The sequence below is a fragment of the Ammodytes marinus genome (genome assembly GCF_949987685.1).
Source record: "Ammodytes marinus genome assembly, chromosome: 6".
NCBI lineage: Eukaryota > Metazoa > Chordata > Actinopteri > Uranoscopiformes > Ammodytidae > Ammodytes > Ammodytes marinus.
Window position 1 is genome coordinate 31851831 of NC_137235.1, and position 22196 is coordinate 31874026.

General features: G+C 41.8%; 1 protein-coding gene across 1 annotated transcript in view; it reads left to right on the forward strand.

Annotated features, from left to right (window-relative positions):
* Positions 1-723: 723 nt before the first annotated feature.
* Positions 724-22196, forward strand: part of mtmr7b (myotubularin related protein 7b) — a 37787-nt gene continuing 16314 nt past the window's right edge. Inside the window, exons 1-9 of the mRNA XM_080028692.1 lie at positions 724-957; positions 4419-4544; positions 7932-8094; positions 14406-14563; positions 16078-16206; positions 20035-20169; positions 20305-20437; positions 20655-20764; positions 20843-20968. Of these exons, the coding sequence (XP_079884818.1) occupies positions 934-957; positions 4419-4544; positions 7932-8094; positions 14406-14563; positions 16078-16206; positions 20035-20169; positions 20305-20437; positions 20655-20764; positions 20843-20968 (1104 nt within the window). The 5' untranslated portion in view covers positions 724-933. The remainder of the gene's footprint in view (positions 958-4418; positions 4545-7931; positions 8095-14405; positions 14564-16077; positions 16207-20034; positions 20170-20304; positions 20438-20654; positions 20765-20842; positions 20969-22196) is intronic.

Here is a 22196-nt window from a genome sequence, read left to right on the forward strand (position 1 = left end):
CCCAAAGCGCTTTACATATCTTACCACATTCACCCATTCATACACACACTCATACACCGATTTCCATTTATGAATTAAGACTACTGTACATAATGAAATAGCAAAAAGACTTACTCCCAGTAGTGGGAATAAATATATGGTCAATCGATGGGACAGCTAAAGCAACTCAAGGCACATGAGTGATTCTGAAGTTCCATCTGTTACTCTGTACATAGGCTAATTAAACATCTATTAATAAAAATCAGCATGAAAATAAATATCGAATCTACCATAGAAATATAATTGTCCCTCAATTTCTTGAATCCTGGGTGCCCATAGCGCACGAGCACGCACTTGACAGGAGCGCTTAAGTTTGCAAAAATAAAGGATATCAACACCAAGTAAGACCTTTCAAAATACAGAACCAGGTTTAACATGTTACAGGTATTTAGGCCTATAACTGTTACGAGTCGACCTTTGCGTCATATAGGCCTACACGCATGTGCAAAAGGGATCGAAATACATGTTATTTACAGTTAAGTCAGCTGGGAACTACCCTTCCACCAATACCGTTTTTTTCCTCCGTATATGAATTACTGGCTTTTATTTCGAAAGGTTTGACCGGATGCCATGCGATTTTTACCGTTATAATGACAGTGCTGCGTCACTATCTAGGAGGACAGAGACACAGCGAGCTCGGGTACCGCTACCGACGGCCAGTGGCAGGCAGCTAGTATTCTCTATTCCCCCCCCCCTCCAGCTTGGGCGAACAAACCCAGGCGTACTGATGAAAAAGTGGACAATATTCCAGGCCAGCTCTGGAACAACAACCACGGATAATACAGCTAATATGCCGACGTGAAACGGGGAATGTAAACGTTGTCATTAAAAATAATCCTACACAAAACACGTCGGGCTACTGTTTCTCCATCTCCTCCATTTTGGTTGTCAGTGATGGAGCACATCCGAACGCCCAAGGTAACAACATTAGCATTCGACACCAGTGACTGTGTGTGCTTCGTATTCTTCTCTGCTGGGGCTGGTTTAGTTGTTTATTCCGTGACATGCTGAGTCCATATTCCCCTGTGCCTGTCTCTATCACCTCTCCATCTCTCTGTATTGTGAAGCCTCCCTCCCTACACTGACTGACGCCTGTCTATCATGATACATCCTGTCCCGTACTTTGGCGACCCGGACTTCAGACTTGTGCCCAGTCAGTGTATGGCAGCCCCTTCCTGCTTAACACCTGTGTATTCATTGACAGGAAACATGCAATCTCTGGACTATGGCCCTGACGTAGTGATAAACACACCTAGCGGCTAGCTAGCTATACTGTTTGATTATTATTTTATTCTTTATTTGGCTACCAGGCCTACGTATGGAGTATGAATATCAATTTGTGTGTGGTCGACATATTCTGCCCGACCATGACGTAGCATTGTGCTGGTGGTAACCACCATTTCATCCTGTCTGCAACCTGTATGGACTCTTCCTCCTGGTTATGGTGACCATTGAGTGATCATGGTCATTTGTTTAGGGCAGGCCCGGTTACAGAACAGAATGCCTTAGGGTGCATCTGAGATTACAGGGGGTGCACCAGTACTACACTAAAATCAGCTACCCAGCTTCAGTTCAGACTTCGCTTTTTACACAGGCCTTTCTACCAGTAGATAGACAAGCACTTCTGGGCAGTGGCGGAGCCAGAACATTTTCATTGGGGTGGCCAGGATGGGGCCAGTGATCATTTTTGGGTGGCATGCATAAGGGCTTAGGTTTCGCTTCAACATAAGTGGGAGTCTGGGGGTACTCCTCCAGAAAAAAATGTGCTTTGAACACACCATTTTGTGCATTCGGGTGAATTTTTAAGTACTTATTTATGCCTTCTGTATTTAATTATTCATGGCGGACATGTCTAAATTTCTGTTAAGGAAAAGACAACAGGCTCCCAGTGACGTTATATAATGTTATAAAAAGCAGTAAGGCTCTCGGGCATTCTGTATTGCTTTCAAATATTTACTATACTGTATTGTTCAAAACCATTTTTTTTAGGACTCATGACACAGCAGCAGTGTGGACTATTATGACACTTTAAAGGGGAATATGTATTAACAATTAGGAGAGATGTATCAATGTTTCAACATCCTGAACTGTTATTTTTACCTCTATTGGGGAGAATAGGGTTGTCTTTCTTACTTTTCGAGGGGGAAAAATGTATGCTATCTCTTCTGAATATTGGGGGGGGACACGTCCCCTGTGGCCCCGCCCCCTCCTCCCCAAATCTACGCCTATGGGCAAGCATGTGTCTGTGAGTTGAGTTGCTTAAAAAAAACTGCACCACAGCTGCCACTGAAATGTTCAGACTTCAGAATTTGCATCAAAGCCCTAATGATCATAAAAACAAGAGGCTTTATTTAAACGATATCCATGTTTTAGGTGGTGATTGTATTGTTTTCGGCTGTAGACTGAAACTAACGGAGGGAGGCGGCTCACTCACTTTTCTCACCGGCAAGGTGATGACACCGTTATCCACAGTCACAGTCTCACCCTATGCTTCACCGGGTCAATCACTGCTTCGCTCGCGTAAGGCTTTTGTGTTTCGGTTTAACATCAGTCTTGGGCGAGCGAGTGTTTTGACTTTATGCTGAATAACCATTGCACTGCAATCGCTGAAAGCAAAATAGTTCAGGCGGGGGCGGGCCGGTGCAGAGAGGAGCGCACTAGTAGAGATGGGTTCGCTTAGCCACAGTTGCCAGTCGAATAATAATAACGTTCTTATCGGTTTAGTGAACAAAATAAATGCAGAAAACAGCGGTATTTAATAGAAATGGTCAAAGGTTAATTACAATTTGTTTTGTGAGCAAGTATTTTATTATTTTTATCATATTTATAAAAAAAAAATTCACTCCCTCCTTTTTTCAATTAAGGGTGCAAACAATTTGTTTCATGCTAGGCTATAGAATACTGTGGCCTGGTCTGTGTCAGGGTTTCCACCAGAAAAGTATTTAGGCATGGTGGCAAGTATCCTTGTTGGGGGGCCAGTGGCCCACAGGAAGAGACTGTCAAGGCAATATGACCTCACATTTAAATATCACTGTATTTGTCATGTTTTTGAACGGTGAGGGTATTAAATCATGATATTACTTTTCTGTGTGACCGGAAAGCTACCACTCTAGTTGACAGAAATGCTGCATATTTCAGATGGGCTTTATCAAACCTGCTCAACTGACATGCTTATGTTATATGTTCCATACACCCGGTCTGACCTTGGTAAAACTGCTTTTCGCTTCAGTGCCCCTGACTCCTGGAACAACCTGCAACATCAAATTAAAATAAATACATTCATAACTGTTAACCAATTGAAACTTATTATTTTGAATCAGTCCCACTCCACTTGTAACTGTTTTAATTAGGCTATTGTTCTGCTTCATTCAATTGATCTGAATGTTCTATTTATTTTTGTCTCTTTGTAAGCTTGTTGTGTATTTTCATTGTATATTGTGTATCTGTAATTAACTCGACGTCATTGTAAAAGAGGGTCACCCCTCAATTGATCTTTCGAGGTTATAAAGGAAAATGGAAATGGGTATCCTATGTTTTGGGATGAGAACCCGGCCTATCTCTTTATACAAATACATTTAATATGTTGACAATAAAACAAGTAGATGGTATGTATCCTTTCCAAACAGAGACATGGTAGAGTTTCATTCATTCTTAACACTAAAGATCCTGATAGTAGGAAAAAACAACAAAGTTCAATGCTTGGCATGGTGGTCCGCCATGCATAATACACTGGGGGAAACCCTGGCTGTTGTGTTCTTATGCCTCGTTTCCACCGAGTAGAGCGGGTCGTATCGGAGCGGTTCGGTCCGGGTCCGTTTGGCTTTTCACTTGCCAAAAGTTGGGTAGGGTACGGTTTAAGCGCACCTAACCGCTCTAAGCCGCTCCTAATTTAGGTACTCCTCCGTTGGGGTACCAGCCGCCTGAAAGGGTGCCAAAAAGGCGGAGCTACACATGCCGTCCGTTTATTTGTCGAAAGAATCATTTCCGCCGTGTGTAGTCACCTCGGCAAGAGTAAAGAGAGTCTTGTGTTTTGGCGAAAATGTGAGCGCAGCACTGTTTATTGTGTGGTGTTTTTCTTCGTCATTAAATTAATCAGTTGGCTACACTGTGTCCCACTGCTACGATGTCACGTAGCTGCCGCAGCCAGCGCTGTTCGCTCACTGTCTCTATCAGTTGCACCGAGCCGTCTCTGTGCGTTTTCCAGTAAGGGTAGGGTCGGCGGTGGAAACGCCACCGAGATTCTTACAAGTGAGCTGCTCTGAGCCGCTCCGACCCGACCCGCTCTACTCGGTGGAAACGAGGCATTAGTGACTGAGGAGACCATACCATAGCTCATCATCATGCTTTCCATCACTGATCATTCGTTTGCCTGTGTGTAGGTGGAGAATGTACGCCTGCTGAAGCGCTCCGTGGGCCAGAGGAAGGCCAGCGTGGGGACTCTCTACCTCTCTGCCACACACACCATCTTTGTGGAGAGCAACCCAGAGACACGCAAGGAGACCTGGGTAAGCCGGAAGCAGGGTAGTGCAGCAGCTGTGAGCCTTGAGCACTCCTCTTTAACACCTCACCCATGTCACAGTCAACGGGGGATGGGTGTGGGTATTAGCTGATTTCCGCACAAGCTTCGCATTAGTCTCTCCCCCCACCTTCACTCTGGCCTTTCCCCAATCTCCATGGGAACCAGTCCGGTAAAAAACTCATCCTGACCTAACGTGCGTCCCTTGAAGGCAGCTTCTGATTTCTGCGTGTAGTCCTCAATCTATCCATTGACACTGTATTAAACTATTGTCACACCACTTTTTTTTTTGTCCGCTGTGAATCCTGCCTTGTTTCCTTATTTTTGACTCATACCTCACTTTTACTCCTGGTTGGCCAGTCCAACTCAATGACCATCTTTCAAATATTCTTCGATCCATACATCTACCCAGAAACAGAATATTTGCCTATTTCTAGATATAGTGGTGAATTTCAGAACAGAAAAAACATTCCTTTAAAATGTACCTCTCCGTAGTGAACGGTACACAGATCAATCCTGCGTTCCAAATCGCATACTTTTTCTCTTTATTACACTACATACTTAAGTACAGTAGGGCTGGCCCGAATTATTCGAATACTCGTTCGGAAAATTAGTATTCAGAGCTTAAATTAGTATTCGGAGCTTCGTTTTTATTTTTTTAAAATTTTTTTATAATTTTTTTTTTCAACATTTAAAAAAAAAAAAAAAAATTTTGCAAGAAGCTAGTACTGCAATATAATGTCATCAAATAATTTTATATTTGGATATAAAAGTTAGTAATATTGTAGTAGTAGTAGTAGTATTGCTCATTTAGGAGGATATTACATCACTAAGTGTCATTTTTTATTTATTTTTTTAACCTTTATTTATACAGGTATATCCCATTGAGTCCGAAGACTCTTTTGCAAGGGAGACCTGTTCCCATTTACACGTTACCATTCACACACACATTCATACACCGATAGCAGGCTAACTATCGACATTCACACGAGGCAAGGTGGGTGAAGTGTCTTGCCCAAGGACACAACAACTATGACACAGGTGGCAGGGCGGGGATTGAACCTCCAACCCTTTGATCATTGGCCGACCCGCTCTACCAACTGAGCCACAGTCGCCCCCAAATATAGTATATAGGGATTATTAACGTTTTTCTTTTTTTTTATTACGTTTTTTTTATTAATTTAAAAAAAAAATGTATAATGTTGTTTTTGATGGTGTGTTTTTCTGGAACGAATATTCGAATATTCGCTCGGAAAAACCAACGAATATTCGAAGCCTGAAAAATGGCATTCGGGCCAGCCCTAAAGTACAGAACGGTTTTAGGGCCATAGGAGAGAAAAAAAAATCAGATAAGGAAGATTTTTTTTTCATTATGTCAAGAATAAAGATGAATACTCCAAAATGCTATTGGAGTTAGTGGGACATTTATGTATTTTCAGCATACTACAATTGACGTGCATGTATTGGGACATCCTAAATCTTTTTTTGGCATTCTAGTAGGGAAGTATGGGAATTGGAACGCAGGGCTAGTGTGAACACACACAGCTGTTTACTGGGCCCAATTGAATGTGGATAGTTCTTGAGAAAACGTCCTACACAGATGCAGACAGAACAGAAAAGTGAATGGCGACGTGATGTTGTGACAGAAATCTGAAATCTTTGTGTGGCATTGTGTTGAGACTCCCTAGTCATTACCTCATCACTGCGTGGTGGGTGTTAGTGAGGAGGAGAGATGCCCACCCTTCCCCCTTTCAAATCTGCTACAGGACACTGCCCCAATCCCTGTAGAGCCGACCAGATAAGACAGGCATCTAGGGGTGTCACATTTCTCCTCGCATACACAGTGGCCCAATCTCAGTCCACCCCCTACACCCTATCCCTATCCACTATCCCTCCGTTTGCGCGTTTGCGTGGAGGGCCCGCCATATTGAGTGCCGTTCCAAACCATCGAGCCTCGAGTGTGAGTGGGTTATAGGTTATAAATCCTCGATCACCGAGTCTGCATCGATGAAGGCTCAGCCCTACGTTTGACACAGGTGTCCGCCAATCAATTATGTCCGGAATGGGAAGAGCCAACCTCAACAAATGTGAGTTCCAGGGAGTTTGTTCCCCGAATTATAAATGAAACGTTCTCTTACCTCAAACAGACATTTGATTGGTTATTTTTATGCATAGCCCTTATTGACGGAACTGGAGGGTACTTAGCCTACAATGTGGCATATATTGGAACGAACATGTTTTACTTTACTTACTTTCTGCTATTTAGTATGGTAGACAAAATATTTAGGATGTCCCAATTCTTGTGGTCAGATTTAGTATGCTTAAAAATACCTGTATGCCTCCTGCATCAGGCTGAGATTTTAGTGTTGAAATCAGCATGCTATTTGGCCGATTCTGACCCACAATCCAATCCGGAAGTGATCGACAAATCGACAGAGCTTTTATATCCCTCGCATCCGGATGCAATGTCCCAATTGTATGCCTGCCTACTGCATGCTAACTAGATTATTTTTATGGTCAAATGCGGTATGTATGTGAGATTTGGAATGCAGGGCCAGCCTTCAACTTCTTTTCACACAAAGCATTCACTTCCTGTGAGAAAAGCAGAGGAGCTTCCTCATAAACTCATGATGACATTTCATCATGAAAATGTAGATCACAGGACATATTACACAATAATCTTAATGCCTGTTTTTAGTCTTTTTTTATAGTGCTGTTGACTGATTTGACTAACTAATATACTTACAGTCAAAAGCCTCATTAGAAAAAGACCTGTCTCCATCAGGTCATTAACAATTAACACAATGGTGCATATCACGCTAAATGTGTGTACATACCATTTTTAAATGAAATATGGGCATGCAGCAGCAGAGATGTTCTCCCTACACAATACACATCATATTCTACAGACTTAATATCTGAAATGATCCCCACAACAATCACACCGTGATCATTTCATATGTAGTTCAGTTCAAATGAGAATAATGATGTTAAAGTCATACTTCACTATCATATTGCAATGTCAGTCACCATGATTGCAATTAGATATTTACTTCAAAATTCTGCAGCTGTATTGTGGAGCATCGAGTTTCTTTAACATGCTAGCTCTTTTAATTTGGCTAAAGAATGTCCACAATGGGGCGCTCAGGTGGTGTAGTGGATAGAACGCGTACCATATCGGCTCAGGCCTTCGTTGCAGTGGTTGCGGGTTCAAATCCGACCCATTGACCTTTACTGCGGGTCATCCCCCCTCTCTCACTGTCTCCCCATTTCAACTCTATACTATCTAATAAAGCTTGAAAATGCCCCCAAAAAATAAAAAATAAAAAAATAATAATGTCCACAACGCGTAATAAGGGCGATGTGTGTGTTTCAGGTGTTGCACAGCATGGTGAGTAGTGTGGAGAGGCCCCCTACCATCCCAGCAGGCAGTCAGCTCATCCTGCGCTGTAAGGACTTCAGGGTCTACCAGCTCCTTATTCCACTGGAGAGAGACTGTGTGGATGTTCACGCCTCATTGGTCAGGCTGTCACAACCAGGTGTGTGTGTGTGTGTGTGTGTGTATATTTACATGTGTGGTGGTTAAATATGTGTCAGAAAGATTTAAGGCACATGAACCCTTGTCTTTGCCTACAAATCCAGACCCACATCTAGAACGATATAGGGTCTGGCAATTAAGCTATAGTCCTTCCCAACTCAAGGGGCTGCACCTACGCGCTCATTTCAAATACCACTGCATGAAATTGGCGTTAACTGGTAAATTAAACCTTTGCCGCGGTCGGTCGGCAAAACAGAACATTCCTCTTTCTTGCTAATGAAAGATTTGAGGCTAAAGCCGTCTCAAACTCAAACAACGTATCCGCAGCCATCTCTGTTGTTTATTATCACGGCTTTGAAGGCGCATGCACAGCACTGTCATCCTCCGGTTACGTCCGCCCCAGAGCCCCATACATAGGGCTCTGGCCCGCCCATAACATATAGAACAATTTGACTGGCAAGTCAGAATTTTCCGACATAGTTAATGAGCTTCAATGGAGAGTGTCCAGACCAACAGGCTGAGCAAATTTAAATTTGCCAGCGGCATGTCTGGATTTCCAGGCGACCCTTGTCTGGCAGTGTGTCATGAACAGGTGTGTTAAAGGTGGAGTCAGTGATTCTGTAGAAATGTCAAAATCTCCTAAAAATCTGCTACCTGTCCGTACTGTGTGTGTGTGCGCTGGGAAAAATATTGTGTTACAGTAATACACAGCTAAGGCTAAGTTGCTAGCTAAGGTGGGGCCCATTTACATACCCTTTGATTACATACCCGTTTACAGAGCCTAGGCTGTATATTAACACCAGATTTCTTTTCAGCGCGCACACAGAGGACATGTAGGGATCGTGAGGAGATATTCACTGATTTTGACAAAGTGATTTTGACAACAAGCTTTCTCCAGAATCACTGACTCCACCTTTAAGCCCTTTTTACACTGGCCAAAAAGCCCTCTTCCATCCAGTTTTTGTCTGCATTGTGAAAGCGTGCAATCAGCATGAAGTCCCTGACATGTGCATTTACTATTTATCAGTTTCAACTCAGATGGTCATCCATTTGAACATCACACCTAGATCAACATGCTCATTTTCACCATGACGTGGTGCCAACACATCATAGCATCGCCACGCAATCTGAGTGAGAAACATTTAGGTTGCGTTCCGAATCGCATACTTTCTACTATATAGTATGTAGAAAAAAGATTTAGGATGTCCCGATTCTTGTGGCCAGATTTAGGATGGTTAGAAGTACCCGGATGTCCTACTTCATCCGGCCAAGATTGTTAGTGTTGAAATTTGCATCATATTTGGGCGATTCTGACCCACAATCCAATGCGCACGTGAAGTGACGTCACATCGACGAAGCCTCCATATGAAAACAAACGGGTATGCGACGGATATAACAGCAAGAGGCAAGATCAAGGCGCAACGTTATGATGAAATAAGAGAGTAAAAGTATGTCCCAATTAGAGGTGTGCACGTGTACACGTGTACACGAGTAACCGTTTAGTAAATCATAACCGTTTAGGAAAAATCAATAAACGAAAACCGTTTAAAAAAAAAAATCTTCAAATTTTAAATGTTCTTTTTTTCAAAGTTTTTAAATATGTTCTGGAGACACACATTTATTGATTTTACATCACTAATAAACTACTTGGGGAGGATAAAAGCTAGTCTGCCCAATCTGTCTGTCCCTCGGCGTGTGTGTATAATCGCAAACACACGCACACACACGGGGAGGCGCCGTTCTCGGGCTCGACTCACAGCCACGGAAGAGTGATGAAAGATAACCTAAAGATTAAAGTTACCCGGTTGACGTGAACTACGCGCGTAAGTAGCCCGAACTTTATAACACCTGTTCAACCTGCATAAACGTGGACATGTAGAAAGCGATAGGCTATATTAATCAGGAAATTAATGAAGCGCGATAATGACGGCGCACATGACAGGCGAACGCGTATGTGTGTGTGTGCGCTCGCCTACAGGACTGCGGGCGCACGAGGACAATGACGTCACGGTTAACCGTGTACACGAAAAAAATTCCGTCGTGTACACGGTTAGACATTTTTGTAAACGTTCACACCCCTAGTCCCAATAGTATGCCTACTGCATCCTAACTAAATAATTTTTATCGTCGGATGTAGTATGTAGAATACAAAAAAAGAAAGAGTATGCGATTCGGAACGCAACCCTAGTGTCTAACCCTAACCCAGCGTGCAACAGTCCTGCTTTACATTCTACAAGTTTGAAAGAGGGACACTACAAAGTATGACACAGTTACGTTTTGATTGATTGATTCAATTTATTTCAGGCATATCAAAATTACAAAACTAAATAAAAAGCATGAAAATACAAAGAATTATGTTCAAATTATTTCACAAAAAGAAAAAAGAAATAATTACATATTGAATTGATATGCCTGAAAAGGAGCAGGAAGAAGTATAAACTTATTTAATCCTACCCCTTTTCCACAGCTCAATAATTTATATTAGCTGCCTGTGTTCATTATAATCTCTTATGCAATCTATACAATTTGTTATACTGTATTTGATATTTACAATCCATACAAATATACAACTTGATATACTATAATTGTTTTATATTTATACAATCCATATATCTATATCTATTACAGTGGAGGAAATAAGTATTTGATCCCTCACTGATTTTGTAAGTTTGCCCACTTACAATGAAATGAACGGTCTATAATTTTAATGCTAGGTTTATTTTAACAGTGATAGACAGAATATCAAAAAGAAAAATCCAGAAAATCACATAGAAAAAAGATATATATTTTTTGCATTTCATTGAGTGAAATAAGTATTTGATCCACTATCAAAACCATGCTTAGTACTTGGTGGAGAAACCCTTGTTGGCAAGTACAGAGGTCAGACGTGTCTTGTAGTTGATGACCAGGTTTGCACACATCTCAGGAGGGTATTTGGACCACTCCTCTTTGCTGATCCTCTCCTAATCTTTAAGGTTTTGAGGCTGTCGCTTGAGCTTCAGTTCCCTCCACAGATCTATTGGATTAAGGTCCGGAGACTGGCTAGGCCACTCCTTTGTTGCCTTAGCTGTATTTTTAGGGTCATTGACGTGCTGGAAGACCCATCCATGACCCATTTTTACGGACCTGGCTGAGAGAAAGAGGTTGTCACCCAGTATCTCATGTTACATGGCCTCCATGCTTGACTGTGGGGATGGTGTTCTTGGGGTTATAGTCAGAATTCCTCTTCCTCCAAGCATGGCGAGTGACTAAGAACTTGATTTTGTTCTAATCTGACCACATCACCTTCTGCCTAGCATTCTCTGAGTCGTTCAGGTGTTCATTGGCAAACTTCAGACGGTTCTGTACATGTCCCTTCTTGAGCAGGGGGACCTTACGGCCACTACAGGATTTCAATCCATTACGGCATAGTGTGTTACCAATAGTTTTCTTGGTGACTGTGGTCCCAGCTGCCTTGGGATCATAAACAAGCTCCTCCCGTGTAGATCTGGGCTGATCCCTCACCTTTATCATGATCATTGATACCCCACAAAGTGAGATCTTGCATGGAGCCCCAGATCGAGGGAGGTTGATGGTCATTTTGTGTTTCTTTCATTTTCGAATAATCGCACCAACAGTTGTCTCCTTCTCACCCAGCTTCTCACCAATGGTCTTGTAGTCTATTCCGGCCTTGTGCAGGTCTACAATCTTGTCCCTGATGTCCTTAGACAGCTCTTTGGTCTTGCCCATGATGGAGATGTTGGAGTTTGATTTATTGACTCTGTGGACAGGTGTCTTTTATACAGGTAACAAGTTGAGACAGGTGTGTTCTATACAGGGAACTAGTTGAGATTAGGAATACTTTTTTAAAGCACGAGGACTAATCTGTGGGAGCCAGAATTATTTATGGTTGGTAGGGGATCAAATACTTCTTATTTCACTCAGTGAAATGCAAAATAATTTATATCTTTTTTTAATGTGATTTTCTGGATTTTCTTTTTGATATTCTGTCTATCAGTAGCCCCTTTTACACAGCCAGTGAAAGCCGGGAATATGCCGGAATTTCGGCCCTCCGCCCTGCTGTATAAATGCGACCGTTGCGGAATGAGGGAAGAAAGGTGCGAGAGATTGTTCCGGGAATTTTACTACCTCGGGGGGGGGGGGGGGGGGGGGGGGGGTAGTAAGATTCCTGACACAAGCGGTTCCGCCTCTCTGTTTAAATGCGGCCAGCTTGTTGTTGCGGAACAGGGGAGCGTTTGACGTTCCATAGCCTACGTTCTAAACATGCGACCATGTTAGCAGTTGAAGGACGTGTGTTTAACATTAACCACGGCGGCCTGATGTCCCGTAAAAATCACCAAATAAAAGGAACGGCGTATAATCTAGCTGGTCATAAGGTCCGCTGCTCAATCCAAACCCCCACGCTTCATTTTGCAGAGTGTATGAGTCTATTCATATCCTTTAATCAATTTAAACAAACTATCTTAAATCTGCCAAACTCTACCTGTAACTGTTTTAATTAGGCTATATTGTACTTTCACCCATTTAATTTCATTTTAATTGCTGCCACTCTTCACCACTATGTAAATGTTTCAATTGTTTTTTTCTTCTCTTCACCTGTTGTTGTGTATTTGATGTATTTGCATTGAATATTGTGTATGCATTGTTGTTTTTCCTTGGAATTTGTTTGAACTCGACACCATTGAAAATGAGGGTCACCCCTCAATTGGTCTCTCGAGGATAAATAAAAGTTAAATGAAAATGAAATTTCTGCCCAGGGGAAGTTGTACAATGGGAAAGCTAGGCTAAGCTAGGCTGCGACCGGATAGCCACCTCTATTATTATCCTAAGTCTGAGCGTATATCCACACTTTATTTCTGTCTACAGTAATATGACTTCACACACTGTGTGTATGTGTGTGTCTGATTGGCAGATCGCTGCCCTTACAAAGAGACTCGCTCACAGCCAACCTGTCACACAAACACACACACACACACACACAGACACAGACACAGAGGTGAAGCAGTGAGCAGCGGAGTGATTTTTGTCAGTTTGGTTAACAGTCCCAGAGATGTTGAACTCAACCGGCACATCGTGGGGACAGTAAAATACGGCCCTCTTACTGCAAGCTCCAGCACTTCTGCTCTCAATTCACCGGCCAGTGTTGTTGTTGTAAAGCAGCTGACCGGCGCGGCGCTAAATGTTTACGTCACACCTGACGCTGTTTACAAGCACCTCTTTCATTCCGGAACGCTGTGTAAAAGGGGCTACTGATGCGCCAGCAGGCCGGCGTTGCTTGGTTCTGTGTAAATAACACAGAAGCAAGCAAAGCCGGCATATTGGAGTGATGTTGTTCCGTCAATATGCCGCAATCTCTGTGTAAAAGGGGCTAGTGTTAAAATAAACCTAGCTTTAAAATTATAGACCGCTCATTTCTTTGTAAGTGGGCAAACTTACAAAATCGGTGAGGGATCAAATACTTATTTTCTCCACTGTATATAAATACATTTATACAATCCATATATCTATATCTATTATACATTTATACAATCCATATATCTATATCATATATACATTTGTACAATCAGTATCAACTGGCTTCATCTCGCTTTCTGCTGTTTACGTCACTGTTTTCCACCACCAAAAAATGACACACCACATTGTATACTATGAAAGTGGGCAATCGACTATTTTTGTGGGGTTTTCACCCTTATTTTGAGAAACGGCATTTACACTATAATGTTGGTGTGAAAAGGGTCTTAGTGTGTAGTTAAAGGTGAAGTAAGCTATTTATTTATGTTAATATAAGTGTTAAATCGCACTTTATTCATACAGTGATCACTTACATAGTGTGCGCATTTCATGAAGCCGATCTCTCAGTCACCCGCTCTGCATGTAATCGGCAAATAAACTTTTCGCGGATCCCGAAACTGATATCCAATCAGAAGAGAGAATGCTACAAACCGACACCCGTCTCACTGCCGGTGCACGTGCAGAGCGACAGATGGGTGAATGTTTATGCGCCTACAATGGCGGAGCAGGTAAAAATCCTTCCCAATGTCTGTTTTGATGGTTTTTATCATGTTTTATCACTCTTACTTATCTGAGATGATGCTCGAAAAATCGCTGCTTGAAGACCGCAGTGCATTAATAATAATAATAATAATAATAATATATTTAATTTATATAGCGCTTTTCTCGCACTCAAAGCGCTAATGTGGTGACGAGGGAGGGGACCGCTAACTGCAGTCAGTGACAGGAAGTTAGCTAAACTGACCATTCCGCTTACTGAACCTTTTAAGCTCCTATAAGACATCTCCTCTCCTCTGTCAGAGAAGTACAGTGAGCTGTACTGCATGTCCTTCAACCCCAACGTGAACAAAGAGGAGAGAGAAGAGTCCTGGAGCTTCATAGACCTGGCAGAGGACTACCAGAGGATGGGAGTGCCTAACAACCTGTGGGTCTCTACTGCAGCCAACAGTGAATACAGGGTATGTGGAGTTACACTCGGGTAGAACATTGTCTTATTGTTTCAGTTAACCTTTATTTATACTGGAGAGATCATTGGGGGGGGGGGGGGGGTGACCCTCATTCACAATGACGTCCAGTCAAAAAAATGAATGCTAAGCAAAAAACAACAACACAAACACAATGTACAATGCAAATATATCAAATACACAAGCTGATAAAAAGAGCCACAATAATTTATGGAAACATTAAGACAGCGCTGCAATGAAAATTGGCTTTTAGCCATCAATTGGAAAATTGATGAAATACATGTTCAAAGTCACTTAAACCCCCTTTCTTCCCCATTCTGATGCTTGGTTTGAACTTCAACAAGTTGTCCTGTCCAGGTCTACATGCCTAAATGCATTGAGTTGCTTCCATGTGATTGGCTGATTAGTTAGATGGGTTAACAAGAAATTGAACCAGTGTACCTAATCATGTGGCCGGTGAGTGTATAAATATTAGAGGTGGGCATAGATTAATTTTTTTAATCTAGATTAATCTAGATTAATTTTGGAATTAATCTAGATTAATCTAGATTAAAATGGCTCATTTGAATTCATTCATAATATGTGTGTGCTCCCTAAATAATGACTCAAAGTAAGTCTTTGAGAACGTGTTTCTCAAGCCAGGTGGCGCATCAGACCAGGGGCTCATCTGCTTGAGGAAGCTGTTCTACTATGATAATTGGTGATGAAAATAAATAATGTTCAACAAGATGTTACTTAGTAACGCGTTACCGGCATCGGACCTCTTTTTTCAGTAACGAGTAATCTAACGTGTTACTATCTCCAAACCAGTAATCAGATTAAAGTTACTCATCAAAGTCACTGTGCGTTACTTTTTCTGTAATTTTCCTTAGTGAAACATTTTACATAACTGCACAAATGACTGCGATTGCGATTGTATGTAAATAAATGTGCACGCATGTGTCTCTAAACGCTCCAACTGCTCCAACCGCTCCTCTCGTCTTTTTGGTAGCGCCCCTCTCTGACATGCAGCGTGTGTGTGTGCGCCTGTGTCTGTGTCTGTGTGTGTGTGTGCAGCAGCATTACGGCCGAACTGTGGCGCAAAACAAAGTTTTCCCCCCGATGAAATATAGCGTCTGCTAAGGGGATATTTAGGATTCGGGTACGGTGACGTTGAAGAGATAGAAGTGTTTAAAACTTGGAAACTTATAGTCACGTGGCGACCGGTGGCCACACACACCCACCCTGCGTTCCAATACCCGATTGTGTCGTGGGCAAGTGATGGAGAGAGAGAGCGGCGGGTGTGTGAGAGAATAAAGGCTCCTCAAGTGTCAACAACGGCCCCCGGCTATTATTATCTCCCCTGAGCCGAACAGGAGGTGGAATAAGAGATTAACGGCGATATTTTTTTTATCGCCGATAAGAGTCTAGCGTTAACGCAGCACGTTAACGCCGATAACGGCCCACCACTAATAAATATATTAATATTAATATTATTATATTGTGTGTGTGTGTGTGTCTTATTCCAGGTGTGTGATACGTACCCCTCAGAGCTGTTTGTTCCAAAGTCAGCCAGCCCCGCCATCATCGTGGGCAGCTCACGTTTCAGGAGTCGGGGGCGATTCCCTGCGCTGTCATACTTCCACCAGGACACACTGGTCAGTGGGATACACACACACACACACACACACACACGCACACACACACACACACACACACACACACACACACACACACACACACACACACACAGGAGGAATTATGTCAGTGATTCTTGAGAAGTGGGACAAAACAGGGTGCAATGTTGAAAAAATACAAACCCTATGTTTAGGCAAATTAAATTACATGTATATCCAACATATACTAAGCTACTGAGCTAAGGTTTGACACAACCTCCCAACTTTTGTCCTTTTTATCAAAATGGACTTTTTACCTTGCTTCTCCTTTCTAACATGGACTTTTTAGCTTGCCATTCCTTATTTTGTGTCAACTCCGTCAGACACCAAAAAACACAAATAAATGTTCCCTCATTTTATGTTAGACCCATGAGATGTATAGTGATCACAAATATTCACCAAAACTGATAGAGCCACAACAAAAATATTTTCAAAATGTATATGAATATACATGTTTTTGATATCTGACATATGGTGTTGACATATTTAACGTTTCTTAAACATAACAAATAGAGTTTTTCTAGTAGCAGGATTTTCTGTTGATGATACTGTATAGGTGCTAGTAAATTGAAACCTTCTCTGTGGACACACTGTTTTTGACGTCATGAGAAGTGTCATAAATTTGACATAATAATAATAAAATTAAATTTAAGGGGATAATTGTGCTCCAGACATTCTATTCTTAATCCCTAATAACATCTACAATTTTAAATATTTTTATTTTAAAAGATAACAGCAGTTACATTTTGTCCCAGCCTTTTGTCCCGGTTCTCAAGAATCACTGATGTATCAATATATTTTGGTAGATTTGAACCGTAACTCATCTTTTAACGGCCCAATATGTAAATATTTAGCTTTTCAAATTCAAGAAAATGACATCCAATGTTATATATATTTTTGAGTTATTTACACACGTCACAAATGTTTCCATACATTTTCAAACTCAGAATAAATTGTCAATTTGAATAAAGTATAGCTCTGTGTCAGTCGTTTGCCTGTCAGTGTTGGGAACGTTACTTTAAAAAAGTAATAAGTTATAGTTAGGGCTGTCGCGATAACCGCACAGATGAAATACTGCAATATTTTCAAGCCAATCGCAGAGCATGGGCGGTGACCGCAACAACCGCACGTGATGTTCATGGACCTGTTTATAAAAGGTGACGAACCCCCGTTTTACAAAACTCATATTTGGAAAAAAGATTTGAAGACCAGATCTTGTTTTTAAAAGGAAATTTATTTTATTTATTATAATAATATACGAACATTTAATAAAACACTTTCCTTCATTGCAAATGAACAGTAGTACAAATAGACCGAACTCTGAAGTGTTTACTACAGACTTTATTCCTCTGCTCCGCTGTGATCGCTCTCGCTGTCATCTCTCTATGCTCTGGTTTGGTCATCTTCGCTGCTGTCCTCGGCATCTGAGACGCAACATTTATTTAATGCTCATAGTTAATCACATAGCCTAGTGCTGAAATGAAAGCTATCAACGTCGTGGTTTAAGGCTGAAATGATAACCGGGGCACGTTACAGTTGTCGTTTGGAAGGCTTCCGCGATCTCCGTTAGGCTATTATTACCCGACCAGAGAACACACGGAAGGGGGTTCACCCTGACGGCGAACAGCCATCGGCCCTGGAGGGAACCATCTCCCCTGAGCCGAACAGGAGGTGGAATAAGAGATTAACGGCGATATTTTTTTTATCGCCGATAAGAGTTTTGCGTTAACGCAGCACGTTAACGCCGATAACGGCCCACCACTAGTTTAAATAAAGCCTCTTATTCTTATTATCATTAGGGCTTTGATGCAAATGATGAAATCTAAACTTTACAGTGGCTGTGGTGTGGGTAAAAGGAAAAGCGCAGTTGGCAATCTGATCTCTCCTTACTGCCACAGTAAAAGTCGATCGCACAGCCGATTCCTGCCTCTGACACGTTGACTCCTTTCTACGTGTCCTTTCTTGGTTGACTCGCAACATAATGATTTGAGGCTTTGCATTGGCTTTTGCGATGTCCCGTGCCTCTTGTTTTCTCTCCACACAAAGCGTTCTCTCTCCCATTGCACACACGCATGCCCCGGCCGCTTCCGAGAGCACAGACAGTGTTGGTTCCAACCGATAAAAAAAATTAAATAAACACAACTGAAGCTATGTAAAGCGCTTTGAGTGCGAGAAATGCGCTGTATATATTAAATAGCCTATTATTATTATTATTAAGCTGAATGGGGAAAAAACACGTCTTATATTCGGACCAATATGGTACAAACAAGTTGGCTTAATAAATATAGACCAGGGGTGTCCAAACTACGGCCCGCGGGCCAACTACGGCCCGCGGCCCGCTTTTTATTGGCCCGTGGCCGATTGTAAAAATATAATGCAATATGGCCCTTTTAAAAAAAAAAATTTTTTTTTTTTTTTTTTTTTTTTTTTTTGCATTTCTTAGTTAACCCACTAGTGCAGGGGTGTCAAAACTGATTGATTGGCCCTTGGCACATTTTAAAAATATAATGTAATATGGCCCTTTTAATTTTGTAATAATTTAAATGCACTCATTATATTACAGAGAAATATGTCCCATAAAAGAAAAAGAGCACCAAGGCCATCCCAGAGGACCCTGCATAATATTTTAATTTAAATTAATATTATTATGGAAAATCCATGTGTCCTTCTCCAATAGCTTCTAATTCATCTGACAGTGTTTACATTTTTTTTCATACAAAATTCTTCAGATTTAGCCTCTTAATTTCCCTCCCAAAGTGCACCAGATTCATGCATTTGACTTTAAAAACTTAAAAAAATCTCCCGGGGGGGCATACCCCCGGACCCCACTTGGAGGGGCCGGATCTCAGCTGGCTACTATTTTCACCAAGATGGACATTAGACGTAAAAGCAGAAAACACTGGGTGTATCAATGGCATTTAAATGGCAAGTAAAGTGTTGCTGTGAAGAAGGATTACAATTTACGAAGACACTATGAAACTAAACATCAGAGCAGCTACATGTCCTGATAAATGTGTTATTTTTGCAAAGTGGCCCGGCCCTTCGTAGATTTTTCTGTATGTGGCCCTCAGTGAAAAAAGTTTGGACACCCCTGATATAGACCTATAATTAGGCCTAAAAAAGGGGTGGAGCAATTATATCGCATACCGCACGGTTTAGCCACCCTGACTCACCGCACGGGGTATTCCTTCATCGCGACAGCCCTAGTTCTAGTTACTCACTACTTTTTCCAAGAAGTTACTGAGTTAGTAACTGAATTACTTTATAATAGAAGTAGCTATAAGTGACTATTTGCGTTACTGTAAAAAAAAAGTTGCTATAGGCCTAGGCTATGTCAAAGATTTTGGATTTTTCTGAGCAGTTTTCACAAGTCAGTTGAAATGAGTAGAACAGACAGAGTGATTCGATATTTATTGCACATCAACAGACAGCAAGAGGTTTATCCTGCACTTCAACTTGTAACGACGGAAACAGTAATTAGTTAGATTACCCTGTTACTGGAAAAACTAACGGTGTTGTTCCAAACACTGTTGCCTGTCAATGAGGAAATAAGAGGAAAATGGACAGGACACATTTTAAATAATGTTCTTCATATTGCACATTTACTCTTTTTTAACTTATCTATACCATGTGGTTTTGCATTACCTTTTTTACCTACCTACTGAGCTAAGGGCGCCCACAGCTTAGCTTATTTTTGGTCATTTTGTACTTATTGCACCGTGGGTCGGAGAGAGAAGTTTTGGATTCTGGCACTTATTGCATAACGTGAGCATGAAGTTGAGTTGACCTTTGACTAATGCCCCACACCAGGCAGCAGTGTGCCGCTGCAGTCAGCCTCTGTCAGGCTTCAGTGGCCGCTGTCAGGAAGACGAGCTCATGCTGCAGGCTGTGATGAGGTCCAACCCGGGAAGTGACTATATCTATGTGGTGGACACCAGGCCTAAGGTTACAAACATTTACACACACGCACACACACACACACACACACACTCTTCCTCAGACACACATGTAGGCACAATGAATAATTCAAATACACAGTAAGCTATAATTCTCATGTACAGTCCTCATGTGTGTGTCCAGCTGAACGCCATGGCAAACCGGGCAGCGGGTAAAGGCTACGAGAACGAGGACCACTACACCAACATCAAGCTGCACTTCATCGGCATCGAGAACATCCACGTCATGAGGAGCAGCCAGCAGAAAATCATTGACGGTAAGACCAAGAGAGAGGGTGTTACTGTGTGTGTGTGTGTGTGTGTGTGTGTGTGTGTGTGTGTGTGTGTGTGTGTGTGTGTGTGTGTGTGTGTGTGTGTGTGTGTGTGTGTGTGTGTGTGTGTGTGTGTGTGTGTGTGTGTGTGTGTGTGTGTGTGTGTGTGTGTGTGTGTGTGTAAATGCTTCTTGTGACAGAACCCTCTGTCTCTTCCATGCAGTGGGTGAGATGAGAGCTCCCTCCATGACTGACTTCTTGTTTGGTCTAGAGAACTCTGGTTGGCTCAAACACATTAAAGCTGTGCTGGATGCTGGGGTCTTCATAGCCAAGGTGCGTACACACACACACACAAACACAAACACACAGAAACAGCTGTAACAGCTGTGTCTCTCTCTGTCTCCTCCTCAGTGTATCGCTGATGAAGGTGTGAGTGTGTTGGTTCACTGTTCAGACGGCTGGGACCGCACAGCACAAGCCTGCTCTGTAGCCAGTATACTGCTGGACCCCTTCTACAGAACCATCAAAGGACTCATGGTAACACACACACACACACACACACACACACACACACACACACACACACACACACACACACACACACACACACACACACACACACACACACACACACACACACACACACACACACACACACACACACACACACACAGAGACACACCGCTTTACTGTATTTGACCGTGTTGATTAGAGTACTGCTGTCTTTAACAGCTGTGTCTCAGATCCATAAGTGTGATAAAACATGATAAAAACCATCAAAACAGACATTGGGAAGGATTTTTACCTGCTCCGCCATTGTAGGCGCATAGAAAATTCACCCATCTGTCGCTCTGGGGTGCACCGGCAGTGAGACGGGTGCCGGTTTGTAGCGTTCACTGTTCTGATTGGATACCACTTTTGGGATCCCCGAAAAATTTAATTTGCCGATTACATGCAGAGCGGGTGACTGACAAATCGAAGGTATGAAACGCGCACACTATATAAGTGATCACTGTATGAATATAGAGCGATTTAACACGTATATCGCTCACTTCACCTTTAAGTCTGGCACAAAAAAAGAGAGCGATGTTTTTTTGGTATGTGTGACAACCAGTCTTAAAATAACACATCCAGAAGTTTACAGTTGTTGCTGGCATTTGGTTCAGTAGTTGGCATAAATCAGTAGCCTATCAGTTTGTTATGTTCTGTCAACGAATTCCACTGTAAGCAGTCTGTGCTTCCAATCTCATGGTTCATACCGTTTGTGTTATATCTTGTAATACAAAATCTGACCTCAGTTTAGAAGCAATACATTTTATTTGCACTTTGTTATTATTTATTTTTTAGTAGCTCTAGCATTCAAGCACCTTGTTTCTCTTAATTAAACTTGAATGTAATGTCATTTTTTTCTGGCATTGTCATTTGAAGCTATTTTATTTAGGCCTATTTATTTTATATAAATGTATGTCATTAGACAGGAGATTTTGAAACACAAAGAGAAGCTGTCCGAGCTCCACCAGACTGCTGTTCAGGTTGAGGAATCCGGCATTCTTACACGTTTGGTAGCTCAAATAAATATGTTGTAAATTCAATCAGAGCGTCTTACGTGTCTGGAATTGCATGCATTCTTGAGTCTATAAGGTAAAAATAATATAATAAGATAAGATAACCTTGTTTGAGTTGTGAAATGGGGGACTTAAATAACATTTTGATTTTGGCTGTACTATACTAGGTACTTGTACTATATTAACTGGGTTAAATATAA